We start from the raw sequence: 12,803 nt of genomic DNA, 5'->3' as shown, positions 1-12,803 counted from the left end.
TGAAAAAGTGAAAAGTCAGTCTTCAATTCCGTGCCAAAATTAAATTTATAATTGATCTCAGAGATAAAATGTTTCAGAAAACCATCTGTAGTATCATGCGAATTATGTTATAATACATATTTTATTTATTTTTATTCAAAGTATTTTTGTACTGTTTAATCATGTAGATGTATTCTCAGATTGCTGATTAATATAAGCACCATTACGGTTGGTTCATATATTGGATATAGCGGTGGAGCAAATATTAATTGTATCGAAATGCAATGAAGGGGGGTGTCTGTTTCGTTTGTGTGTTTGGCCATATTTTATTGTAATTACAGACAGGCAAAAGAAGTCTCATTGCCAAAGACTTAAAGGCAGCACAATAACGATTATAACCGAAGGCTACAGAGGATGGACTCCATGGATTATTGAATGAGGACGTGCATCCATAAATTCTTGGTCACTTCGGTATGTTTACTGCCAGCCAAATGCAGTTCCGAGGCATGATGGGAACGCATCCTTCTGTCTTGTTTGAAGGTCGTTGAAAGAGAAAAGATGGGAGACAGGGTGATCTTGGAACGACAAAGATCGTGCCGTTTAGAAGATGTACGAGGGTAAGAGAAAGAAAGGGTATGAAACCTCGATTCAGGGCCATCTTCGAGATGACGGTCATTATCGGAACAGTACTCACAGACGCTTCTAACGTCAGACTGAAGGATATGAGCCAATAGAAGCCTGAATAGAACTTTCTAGAACTGCATAGTCACGCTTTATTGTCTCAACGTTCCCTGTTGCTCACAATCAGGAATCATTATGAAAAACAAACGTTGCATTTATAGATAGTTTATTCTTATATTTCACAGACACACACAGTCTACACTGAAGACCTGCTATGCAATTCATGCATATGGGTCGACTGGTGCTTTCAACAATATCGATATCACAGTTAGCAACACAATTATGTAGGCCACGATATGATCGTGGGTCGAACATCAACTGGTCATGTTTCGTGGGTCGATGAGTCCCTTACTTTTGGGTTAACAAAAGTGGTAAAATGCCATTGTGCATCACTTCTTGTTTTCTCCCACAATTTACTGACACACACTAATTGAAATACTGTTAGAAGCGACGCTAAACCATACTCATTCACTCACATCTTTCCACACAGAATGGTTATTTATAAAAATAAATCATCGCCAATGGATCTTACTTCCAAAGTCCAAGTGTAATCGCCAAAGTGCTTATGACACGAAGCATCGAAGAATGAAACGTGTGAAGTGATGGAATAATTATGCCACAAACAATCTAATAATATTTTCACATGAAATCGTAAGTGAACGAACTAGTTTCGATAAACTGTATTTAAATAGATACATGATGTTTTCAACTTATGGCTACAAAACGTTTTAACGAACGAGTCTGTGTTAGAGTATACCAAATACAATAGTCTCAATGCTGTGGACAATGGTACAGTTAAATCAGGTCTAGTCACATGGATAATTTATCAAGTTGGCAATCATCATCCGTCACAACTGATCCATATGATTTGTGATGAACTATGTTTGAATATGCGTTACGCCAACACAACAATTAAAGCTGAAGATCCGTGGGAAAAAGACAATCTGCAGTTTCTACTTGGTTGCCTCCCTTGTTCCACCGTGTGTGATGCACTGGTCCCAGTCCGGCCAGAATCTTTCCTTCATACGTTCACAGTAGGCGGCCAACATGGGGTATTTATCTGATGATAATGGGAAGGTTTGCAAATTAACCACTATTAAACACAAAATGAAAATATTGTTTATGTAAATCAGATATTTCTAATTCGCATACATTTAAAAAAAAAAATCCTTCAGAAATGTAAGTTTAAAACTTGGTTATTTGTATCACATCTGAAAGATGAAATGGTATGTAACCGGGACAATTTCGCAATAATTACGTGGAGGGTGCTAGATCACCTTTGAATCCATATGAAATTGAAAGCTTACCTTTGCAATGAAATATACATGTAATCAATCGTGTCTGCTGTACGTGTGTGGATTTTGAAGCAAACTCAACTTATGAGATTTGTTTGCCAAACGTCACGAGTGACCTACACATGAAGGCATGCATACAATGACAGCTGGCTACAATTGACGAGAATTGTTTGCCAAACGTCACGAGTGACCTACACATGAAGGCATGCATACAATGACAGCTGGCTACAATTGACAAGAATTGTTTGCCAAATGCTAACGGTGACCTACACATGAAGGCATGCATACAGTGATAGTTGGCTACAACTGTTGATAATTTTGTACCAAACGCAACTATTGACGTACATATTAAGACGCACATAAAAGAATGTTATGGCTACACCACATATATGAATAGCATAGTCACTTGCATATTATGCTTGCGAGTGCTCAGACCAGTGCACATTCAGATCACATCGCAACAATGGTAATATGTCGCGTTCAATATGCGCTATGACTACCTCATCGCAAAGCCACCTAATGGATGGAGATAGAGGAGGGATGAAGGAGAGACGTGAAATAAGGATGGCGCATCTTAAGATACTTACCCTTAATGATAGTGTCATGCCCACTTCCCAAGAAGAGCCAGTGGAACTCTGCCAGGAGACCAAACACCGCACAGTCCGTCTCACAGGGCTCGTCCCCATCAGGAACTTCTTCGACCCTGGAACAATGTGTCGACTGTTGAGTATATTGAACCATAGCAAAACAATGGATAACTTACTTCATGTAAGAACATAAAACGTTTGTAAAACATATTAACATGTGCACATTTTAATTGATGGTACGATGGCATCTTTACGCTTGAGAAGTGAACTGTCACATGATGTCTAAAACAGGTTCTCTCACAGCTAACGTGGAAAATGAACACATTGAAATAGTCATGTTGAAACTTTGAATTATGAAAGAAGAATAGAACGGTTTTGGTAATTGTTCACACGTCTTCAATACGTTGAAATGTACACTTGTGATTGTGCAAAGAAGATGTCTGTTAACGGCAAATATATGCTTGTTATTGAGACTGTTATTAGATGGAAGATGAAGTTAATTATTTGACGTTTTGTTCATTTTGTAAACACTTTCTTATTAAAACACACTACCAACTACAGGCGGCTATTTTTGTTACATATTGTATGCTATTTCCTAGATCTGAATACATCAGATGCAGGAGAAGACGAACACATACCACGACCAGTCACGATGGGATCCCTAGTCTTCATACATTTTACCTAATTCGAGACTAAATATGAAAAGAATATAGTGTTCTAAATTTGAAATATAATTGGTATTTAAAACCATCCATTGCTAATGATTTATACCCCAAATATACATTAAATGATACTTATAAACTGTATACATACGTGGATTAAAACCTTCTACATACCTATAAAGTCGGACAGGGACTGAAGACCCTTCTTCAACATCTCAATGACCTCCCCTTCTGTATGTCTGCCTAAACCTTGATTCCATAGCTGTTTTTTAGCGTATCGTCCAATACTCCACATGGTAATCTTCCCGAATTTATATGTGTTCACCAGTAAGGATTTGTCGTTGTCATATTGCCATCGGTTGAGGACGAGAATCCTGAAACGTTAGTGTCATTCATTATCATGCTTTCCTCATAAAATATACTTGAAATTGAACTGTTGATAAACCAAGGTAATCCCAGAGAACATGATGTGGTGAAAGTGTTAAAGAACACCCGCAATTGGTAGCAAGTGTGCTGTTAAACAGACCAGTCAAGACAGATTAATCGTTGTAATGTAAAAAATAGGTTTTCATGTAGTTCTGTTGAGCAGGATAAGTTAAAATTTTAAACTGATTTAATTGGAGAGTTTCGCCATGAAACGCCGTGCGCTGTCGTCGTGATGGCCCCATTAATACACTCCTCAAATGGGTCATAAAGCAATCCTTTAGGTTTCGATGTAATTCTTGGATTTTTAAAACAATCATCCGCATCTGGACAATACCATGTTTAAGTGAATAGTCAGAATCAATCGTTCTGTTCACAGGAAAAATTTAAAATGAGACAGGAAAACTTATATTCGCTCTTTTATAAAGAAATAACCCCACTTCACCATGACTTATCCATCGCCATCTCTTCCATTTGTAAAGATCGGATTGTGGTATTGTTATCTCGTGTTATCGTCCAGTGTTATCGCCTTCTTGCAGCTGACATGGATGGCGATGAAACAGTGTTTATTAACAGCCGCAATAACTTCTGACTTCGAGAAGGACAGTTATTTTATTATGGGACGCAAGGAAGTACAACAATAAGCAAAAGTATGAAAGAAATACAACCCAATGAAATTTCTTTGATGGGCATTTTAGAAGTTGAGTTGATGAAGAATAATGACAATTGTTATGGATATACAACTTCTTTTAATCTGTGGAGGCGACGTTTCGACATAGGTTCTAATGTCGTTGCTAACGTCGCCTCCACAGAATAAAAGAAGTTGTATATCCATAATAATTATCATTATTCTTCAACTCAATGAAATGTTATTACTCGTCGTTAAGTTTTATGATTTATCCTTATACGTCTCAAATGTTCCAAGAAGGTTGTGGTGATGAGCTTATTTAAAATTGAGTGGAATCTATGAGATTACTGGAGACAACGTAGACAGGACTACCCGGAGCTGAATAGCACTAAATTCTCACCAGTACAGATATTCTTCCACCATGACCTGCATTGCCTGAGCAACTCCTCTGTCAGCAGGACTCAGATTCCTGTTGAGGTCGACCCCAAACTTCTTGTTGAGGAATTTGATAGCCAGTGTTGTGTCTGAAATCTCCTTCCCATTGAACTCTATCCAGGGGTTTTGCTTTTAGATGACATCTCGAAACTATGGACGTTCTTTGTGGAAAACAACACAGATCAACATTAGAACAAGTACGAAACAATTTGTGTTGATGAAAAGCTCGTTTGATAAAATGTCTGACATGGATTATGAAAAACCCCCGAAGCAACCAAATTAATGTCAAGGTGAGATATTACTGATTACGAGATTGGAACTTATCATTTAATTACATTTCCTGTAATTCAGCAGTATGCACTGAGTTCATATCCCAGATCAAAATGACTTGAGAAAATGAGCAAATCCAACAAATGACGGTGACAAACTTTCAAACCCTTCAGACATGTTTGCTCGTTGTTTGTGCTGGTGCAGATGACACTGCTGCCCAATAATGGCGTGAACTAAAATGAATTGGGCACAAACGAAAATACATGATATGATATAAGCTAGCCAACTGTCGCTGTTTGAAAACGTTCATTTTCTTTCTGCAAAGGGAGACGAAAATGATCACTTCTTTCTTACAACACAGTTTAGTTCAGGATAGTAGAGCTGGTCCTCCTGGGAACAAAGTAATTCAAAGTAAAACGTACATACCACGGGAATACCAAGGCGGAGACATGGGTTCAGTTCAAAATGTCTACATGTTTGGAATAAAACCTACTTTGGCTTTTTTTTGAGTACAGTGTGTGAATCTGCTGATTCAGTGTGTGCAACAGGGACATGAATCATTGCTTGTTGTCGGCCACCTTGTTTCTTTGACCAAAGTCGATTTTGTGTCGTGACATAATTGAAACATGGCTAAATGCAGCATGAAACATTCACTCTCCCACATACCTGGTAAGGTATCTTGGCCATTCGAACGTATGTCTCAAGCTTTATACAAAATGGCGACATGCTTGGGGCATAGTGGCCTCTACCCATCTGACGAACGATCACTATGTCACGGGGTACTCCTTTTGCCTTTCTGTACAAATTTAAAACATCAATGTAGAGCTGGAGGTTGTAAATTCAAAATTGTCACACCTCGATAACGTAAACTTTAGAAAAATCTTTAAGCATTATGATTAGATCCTTGTGGGCACATACTGAACAAATTGATTTTCGTTGCTATTGAAGCTGACATGCTTCCCCTAATGTTTCACCTAACTAATTCTCGTATTCCAGTAATTTGATTCAAAAAGTCAGTTCCTATTGTAGGCTTACTTTGATATATACTGTCTAAATATTACTTTGTGAATCATGCGATAAACAAATCAATCACAGTCACAATGATAGGGCCGGATACAGCTTTTATAGGATGAGGATGTGGTATCACAATTATATATGCGACTATGCGATATATTCGAAAAGTAACTATGCTGAAATTTAGCTGATAGCTATCATTCGTAATTTATCAATTTACTTATATATTTAAACACGAGGGTGGTGGGTGAGAATGCGCACCCTCGACGTTCATTTCTAAATCCGCTCTTGATTGTACAAGATCTGACACTATGAGCATCAACCGCCTGAAGTATCTATTTATCACTTTTAACTTGATAACGGTGTAAGGATCTACATCGAAACGTCGTTCTATGCAATAAATAAGACGTTGTCATCCATAAAGTTGTATGTTTCATTTATTTTTAAATATTGCTGATCTGAGACAAAAATATTTACAACTAAACTTCTTTGTCTGTACAGAAGAATAGAACGTGATGCGAAGCTATTGGTTGATTTAACTCAGAATGTCTTGCCATCTGATATGGTTTATTAGACAAATGAAGTCTCTTGCTGGCTCTGTGGCATTGTGTGCCAACCAGGACCGATGGTGCAACCGCAAGGAAATACAAAGTCATCGAAGCCTGAGGTCACAGAATATATCAGCTCCAGTTTGTTTTCAGCTAAATTGATATGTCAGTACGCACATACGTACAATTAGATAGCGAACTCGTTAACACAAAGCACAAATACAGGTTGATCCTATATGATACTTTCTAAGGATAAACAGAAGGATTACATTATCGGTTACATCGGTTATATTACCAATGGGCTCCCCTGACGAACGTTTAAAACCTAATAGAAGTCCTCGACATTTAAACACAAAGGGAGGTTTAACTCACTGGATACTTTCTTGGGATACCAAATTAGATGTTTCACCGGTTACATTGCCATCTAAGCTGTTTTGATAAGCCTTTCAAACGGGACAACTTACTTGTAAAACAGTTTCCTAAGAGCGACGACTGACACCACAGCTACAACACTTCCGACACCATACAACATTTTCTGTGATGTGTCCATGGCGTTAAATTCCTTCAGGAGATTCTCCATTGCTGGTGATCTGTTAGCTGAATGTGCAAGTCACTGTGCACTGCGACATGCACACGCTAAAACCACCCACCCCGATAACAGACAAATTCTAGGTCAGGTTGAAAAGGGGAATAAGTGCTGAGCCAAGCGATACTGGATTTGTCGGTCTGACAACAACAAATCTGAGTCAGAAGTATGGAATGTGCAGTCAGAAAACTGGTAGCGGAGATTGGGAGATATATTTGTTGTGTCATATGTGTCGGTCACATGTGCCTGCTTGTCAGTGCATAGCAGCTTATACTTAAGTCTCTGAAACCAAAAAATATAACCTTCAAATCCCTTTTAAAATGTGAAAGAAATCAACTGAGTTTGTATGACTGTTTGTAAAACAAGGTCAGCATTATAGACTGGTCCAATCGCGTCAGTAGCTTGTGATAACACAAGACAGATTATTGAACCGGTTTTGTAAGAAATTAGGTTCAAGCATACATTATGACAAGAGAGAAATACTGTTCTTTAGAAAAGGAGGTAAAAAGGGTGAGAAATTGTTTATGATGGGAAACAGGTTGAAAATGTGCACATATTATAATTACTTTGCATTAGTGTTTGCAAATAGGCTACGCTGGACCAAATCAAAGCAAATATAACATTAGCATCTGTTAAGATTTTTTCCTCAAGATTAAAAAAAAATTCTCCAGTAAGTTTGTTCAAAATGTTTGATACACAAGTAAAGCCATTCATCAAATATAGGCTGAATGTTTCATGTCAGATTTTGAAAATATGTGTTTGGTGCTAAAGTACTGTTGGAAATAGAAAGAAACTGTTTTTTCACATTTATATCTACAAGATAGGTAGTTAATATGTGAAAGTGTGAAATATCTTCTGAACTAAGTTCCGCCTAACTACAGTATCAGTGGTAGGGAGAAATGAAACGTTAAAAAAGGATTTTACTGAGGAGATATTAGTGCAGAAATGAGCAATGCCTTTTTTTCAGTCCGAAGAGACTTATTTGGAGCAGACCATGGCTTTATGCAAATTATTGTGCGATGAAATTGTATAACAAATCACACTTTTTTGAATGTCCATTTTGAAATTAGACTAAGCTTCAAAATTAACGATAGAAGACGTAAAAATAACAACTTTAATACTGAAACTATTAAGGATGTAGATACCATGGAGTCTCACTATCACTATAAAAGAAACAGGTAGGAGGGTCGTCTCAAAAGCATAACCAAGACGAGTGTTGCTGACGGTAGTTGGGGGTCGGGCTTGGGGATAGAGATATAAGCTAAGATTAGAAAATCAGAAGAGACATATTCAATACACATGAAAAAGCGTAAAAGCTATTTGGGATGACCCCATTGTGTCTGTGGGCGAGTACGTGCATTTCATGCCAAGTGTGTTGATGGTCTGTCGTCATACCTGGCTGAGCGACCTAATTGCCATCTATAGTCTGATCCATTGTTTTCAGCAGCTGTTCCTATTTTTCTAAGTTTTACCCGATTTTACGAGTAGACATGCTTTTGTGGATATCCTATTACGCATCCCACTGTGTGATGATGATTTTTATGGAGAAGCATGTACAATGTGAATGATCCCCCCTAAAATTTATGTACAAAGTAAGTGACCCTTCCCTGCATATCATGTACAAGACCCGTGAAGATCCGGGGTAGAATAGGTCTTCAGCAACCCATGTGCTTGCCATAAAAGGCGACTATGCTTGTCGTAAGAGACGACTAACGGGATCGGGTGGTCAGTTTCGCTGACTTGGTTGAAACATGTCATCGGTTCCCAATTGCGCAGATCGATGCTCATGCTGTTGATCACTGGAATGTCTGGTCCAGACTCGATTATTTACAGACCGCCGCCATATAACTGGGATATTGCTGAGTGCGGCGTAAAACTAAACTCACTCACTCACTCATGTACAAAACCAATGACCCTCCCTCCCAATATCTTTAAGCAACAAGTTTCAGGTATATCGTTGATCCGATATGGTTCATCAAGTAGCTAACAAAGGAGACCAGTCCAACCGCCTCATGTGTTTCATATGTAGAGTTATGCATAAAGATTCCGATAAAACTCTACACAGGACACTGGGGCGTAGGAACGGTTTTCAGAGTGGGGTGGGGTGTGGGGTGGGGTGGGGTGTAATTTTATGAGAAGTATTGAAAATGAAAATGAAATTGCAGTTATGGTAAGGTATTTATGGTTTCGTCTTGAAAAAGTGGGGACGCCACACACACACACACACACACACACACACACACACACACACACACACACACACCCTTGGGACAAACGGGATGATTTCAACTTCCGATCACGCCGAATAAGAGGTACAATCAAGCATGCTCTTTTTTCCTGTCAACGTATCTTATGTCGATCACTGGATTGTCTTGTCCTGACTTCATTATTTGCAGACTGCGGTTACACAGGTGCTGAGTAGGGCGTTAAACAAGCACAAATACACGCAAAGAAACACATGCTCATGATTTAGTCAGAATTGTGCAATCGACTCTAATGGATGTGATTTCTCATGGATGTGCTTTTTAGCCTAGTGGTTAAAGCGTTCGCTTGCCACGCTGAAGACGCGGGTTCGATTCCCCACATGGGAACTAAGCATGAAGCCCATTCCTAGTATTCCCCGCCGTGATATTGCTTGAATATTGCTAAAAGCGTCGTAAAACTAAACTCACTCACTCCAGTTGATATATTTTACGTTGATAACGAGTTTCACCTTTCTCCGTATATCATTAAGTATATCGTGTATCGATATATTTCTTGTGATTTTCGCTCACAATATTAACGTAATACAAGTGCTGAAAACCAAAGCGTTTATTTATACAAAGCAATGTTTACATTTCATGGACACACAAATGTATATCATATAATTGATATTGTATAGACATACTTACATATATTGTATAGACATACTTACATATATATAACAGAGCATTTTATTCATGTTATTGTGTGAATGAGCATGGATTATCAAAACTTTCAACATCATTCAGTATCACAGCAAGGAACACAAATGGTACATCACTGTGTCTGAGGGTTCGAATCCCAGTTTCGTCCCAGAAATGTTTCTGTTACCTGAGCTCGTTACGTTCATACAGGTGGTAGAGCGTCTATGACATGCATTGGCGGATCCAGAGGGGGTTCAGGGGTTCGACTCCCTCCTTTTCAAAATGACTTAACATGCAACTTCAAAAATCAAACATAATTAAAACACAATTATCACTTCTTCACTGACATATAATATGCATTGCTGTTTATGAAAAACAAATAAACAAAATTATAAGCGTATAATCGCAAATCAAAAGTGCAATATTTTGTACTTTGGTTTACCTCCTCAAAACGAAAGCAGCCGGGATACCGAGCCCAGTCAGAGCGGGTGGGTGTTCACTCAAGTGTAACTTTTGCTGGTTCATTAGCAGATGCCGCCTTCACACGGCTGATTGTGTGTGTATATAGAGATGTTGGGGTTTTGTAAATACATGCTCATTTTATGTATAAACATTTTGCAATCAACAAACATCTTAACATGTCATGTGTTCCATCACACCTGCCTGTCTGTGTAATTACATAATGTGACAGAGACTGAACTCGGGCCATAAATCAATGCGTTTGCGTTTTGTTTATGGTGTATAGCCCTGATTGGTGTTAAGTTCAAATTGCATGTGGTCAGTGATCGCAGTTGTGTATTGAATATTGTCATTAGCAGACAGAGCAGGCAGACACACAGGTGTCAATAAAACAAGACATTGAGTTTTTGTTTATTCAGATAGCGACATATCTTCATATCATGGCACAGTTAGAAATTGTGTCAACGCTAAATAATGACGCATTGCTTTTAAGTATCGAACTGAGAAAGTGACTAGGTAAGAAGAACGTGTGGTGAAATAGACAAAATGAAATTATATAAACAGTTAATTTACTGTCATAACATATAAAAGCTCTAGCGCCTGTGAGATATCAACAAAACATTATGAAAATAGCTCACACCAAAGCCTTCACCGAGTATTCACCAGACAGCCCAGCTTCCAAGTTGCGCGAACCTATTTCACTGCGCACGTGCTGTGAGCGCAGCCCAGCCTATTGAAACCCGTATTCCCCAGAAAAGTCTGGGGAAAATTAGTGAAACGTTTGAACTCCGATTTCGCGCTGTTTTTTTTTCATTTGCGTCATTTTTCAACTCTATAAGTTGAATTTGCATTTTGACGCTTTGTTTCCCGGTAAGTTCATACCGAAAGGTATCAGAATCTGCAAAGTTGTGTTTTTACGTTTGCATGTGACCTTTAAGTAAAAAAGTCCACATTGAACAAAAAACAACAACACACACACACCCATAATTCCTGGATCCGCCCATGACATGTACGACTTCGGACATGTTTCCCACATTGGCTGACTCCAGGTGATATGGCGGAAATACCTTTCTATGCAGTATTACAACATATTCGTTGCTGCTCCCATATCCACACGAAGATTGTATTATCAACAAATTATTCCCCCCGTCAGTTCACAAATTTTACAAAATAGGATTATGAAATTTAGGAAGTAAAACAATTTTAGATACGAGACCGAGGACAGAATAGATGGAATGACAGAGATTGTAAATAATAAGATCTTCTTGTCCTATTTACATCAGCTAAATATTGGTCCAGTTTGATGAAGCATGCCTTAAACTTCTCATTAAGTCGTATCTCTACGAACTGTTTAGCTTCTGGGGAATTATATATTTGACGATAGTTTTACGTGTATACATTTCTAAGTGTTTCTCATTACATCACATCACGCTGATTGTACACTACAATTTCTGTTTCTGTCATGAAATAAGTTACAAAGTACTATTGTTAAGAGCTGTGTTTGAATGTCCATTATGGCAACACAACTCCTTGGCCTACTACTTGGATGCCTCCTTGGTCCACCGTGTAAACCCGTATCGTGCAGCTTGATATATCTTAATAACTTCATGGCAACATAATATGCGTAAACAGGAGCTCCGTGGTTTCTACAACAGAGCGGAGAATATTGATTTGGTTGCTCCTCCCCTTGTTACACTGTATGCGTGGCACTCGTCCCCAGTCGGGCCAGAATGTGTCCTTCCATAATACCAAGCAGCAGGCAGTCAGATTCGCATTTCCATGTCAAGTAAGGAAAAAACATATGACTAAACGAAGATACCACACAATCCATACAGGTTACATATGTACGGCAGATATTGCATTGCCTGCACTTTCTCGCACGCCATGAGGCTGATGCAGAACAATTCGCATCAATAACAAGAATCCGAACGGACCCAAAATGTGACATAAAGATAGAAGCAATATAGTTTATAGTGCATTTTTAAATAGAGGCACACACAATATTCGCAATTTCAGCACACCCCGGTGATCAACAAAGTGATCGGTCCTAATAAGGTTGAAACACGATGCTCTTATGTACACAGCTAAGCGCTGCATGCGTTATGATTGTTGCGCACGTTCAAAATTCAATATATTATCTGAATATTCTGGTTTGGCTCTTTGTTTCTGTGCCTAACGCCGCATCTGAAATTGCTGCACACATGATATATTCGATGATATTTTATTACTGATGGCCATGCAGCCGCCTATCCACGCGAATTCAGTGCATTGCCCAGCGGATGGTACTTTTTCTTTTATCGTTGGATGTCAATCCTCAACAGCACATCTTATTATCAATCTCAACTCCCTTT

General features: G+C 38.6%; 1 protein-coding gene across 1 annotated transcript; it reads right to left on the bottom strand.

The window, feature by feature from the left end:
* Nucleotides 1-809: 809 nt before the first annotated feature.
* Nucleotides 810-7,344, bottom strand: LOC124276100 (failed axon connections homolog). Its single transcript, XM_046711766.1, is given in 7 exon segments — nucleotides 810-1,720; nucleotides 2,543-2,658; nucleotides 3,379-3,578; nucleotides 4,656-4,815; nucleotides 4,818-4,851; nucleotides 5,627-5,756; nucleotides 6,987-7,344. Coding segments are annotated over 7 exon segments (795 nt in total). The 5' UTR covers nucleotides 7,103-7,344; the 3' UTR covers nucleotides 810-1,681.
* Between the last annotated feature and the right edge of the window lie 5,459 nt (nucleotides 7,345-12,803).

This window comes from Haliotis rubra, unplaced genomic scaffold (genome assembly GCF_003918875.1).
Source record: "Haliotis rubra isolate DU_JTF1 unplaced genomic scaffold, ASM391887v1 Scf2057, whole genome shotgun sequence".
Lineage (NCBI taxonomy): Eukaryota > Metazoa > Mollusca > Gastropoda > Lepetellida > Haliotidae > Haliotis > Haliotis rubra.
Note: the sequence above shows the minus strand (reverse complement) of the source record. Positions and strands in the feature narration are given on the sequence as shown.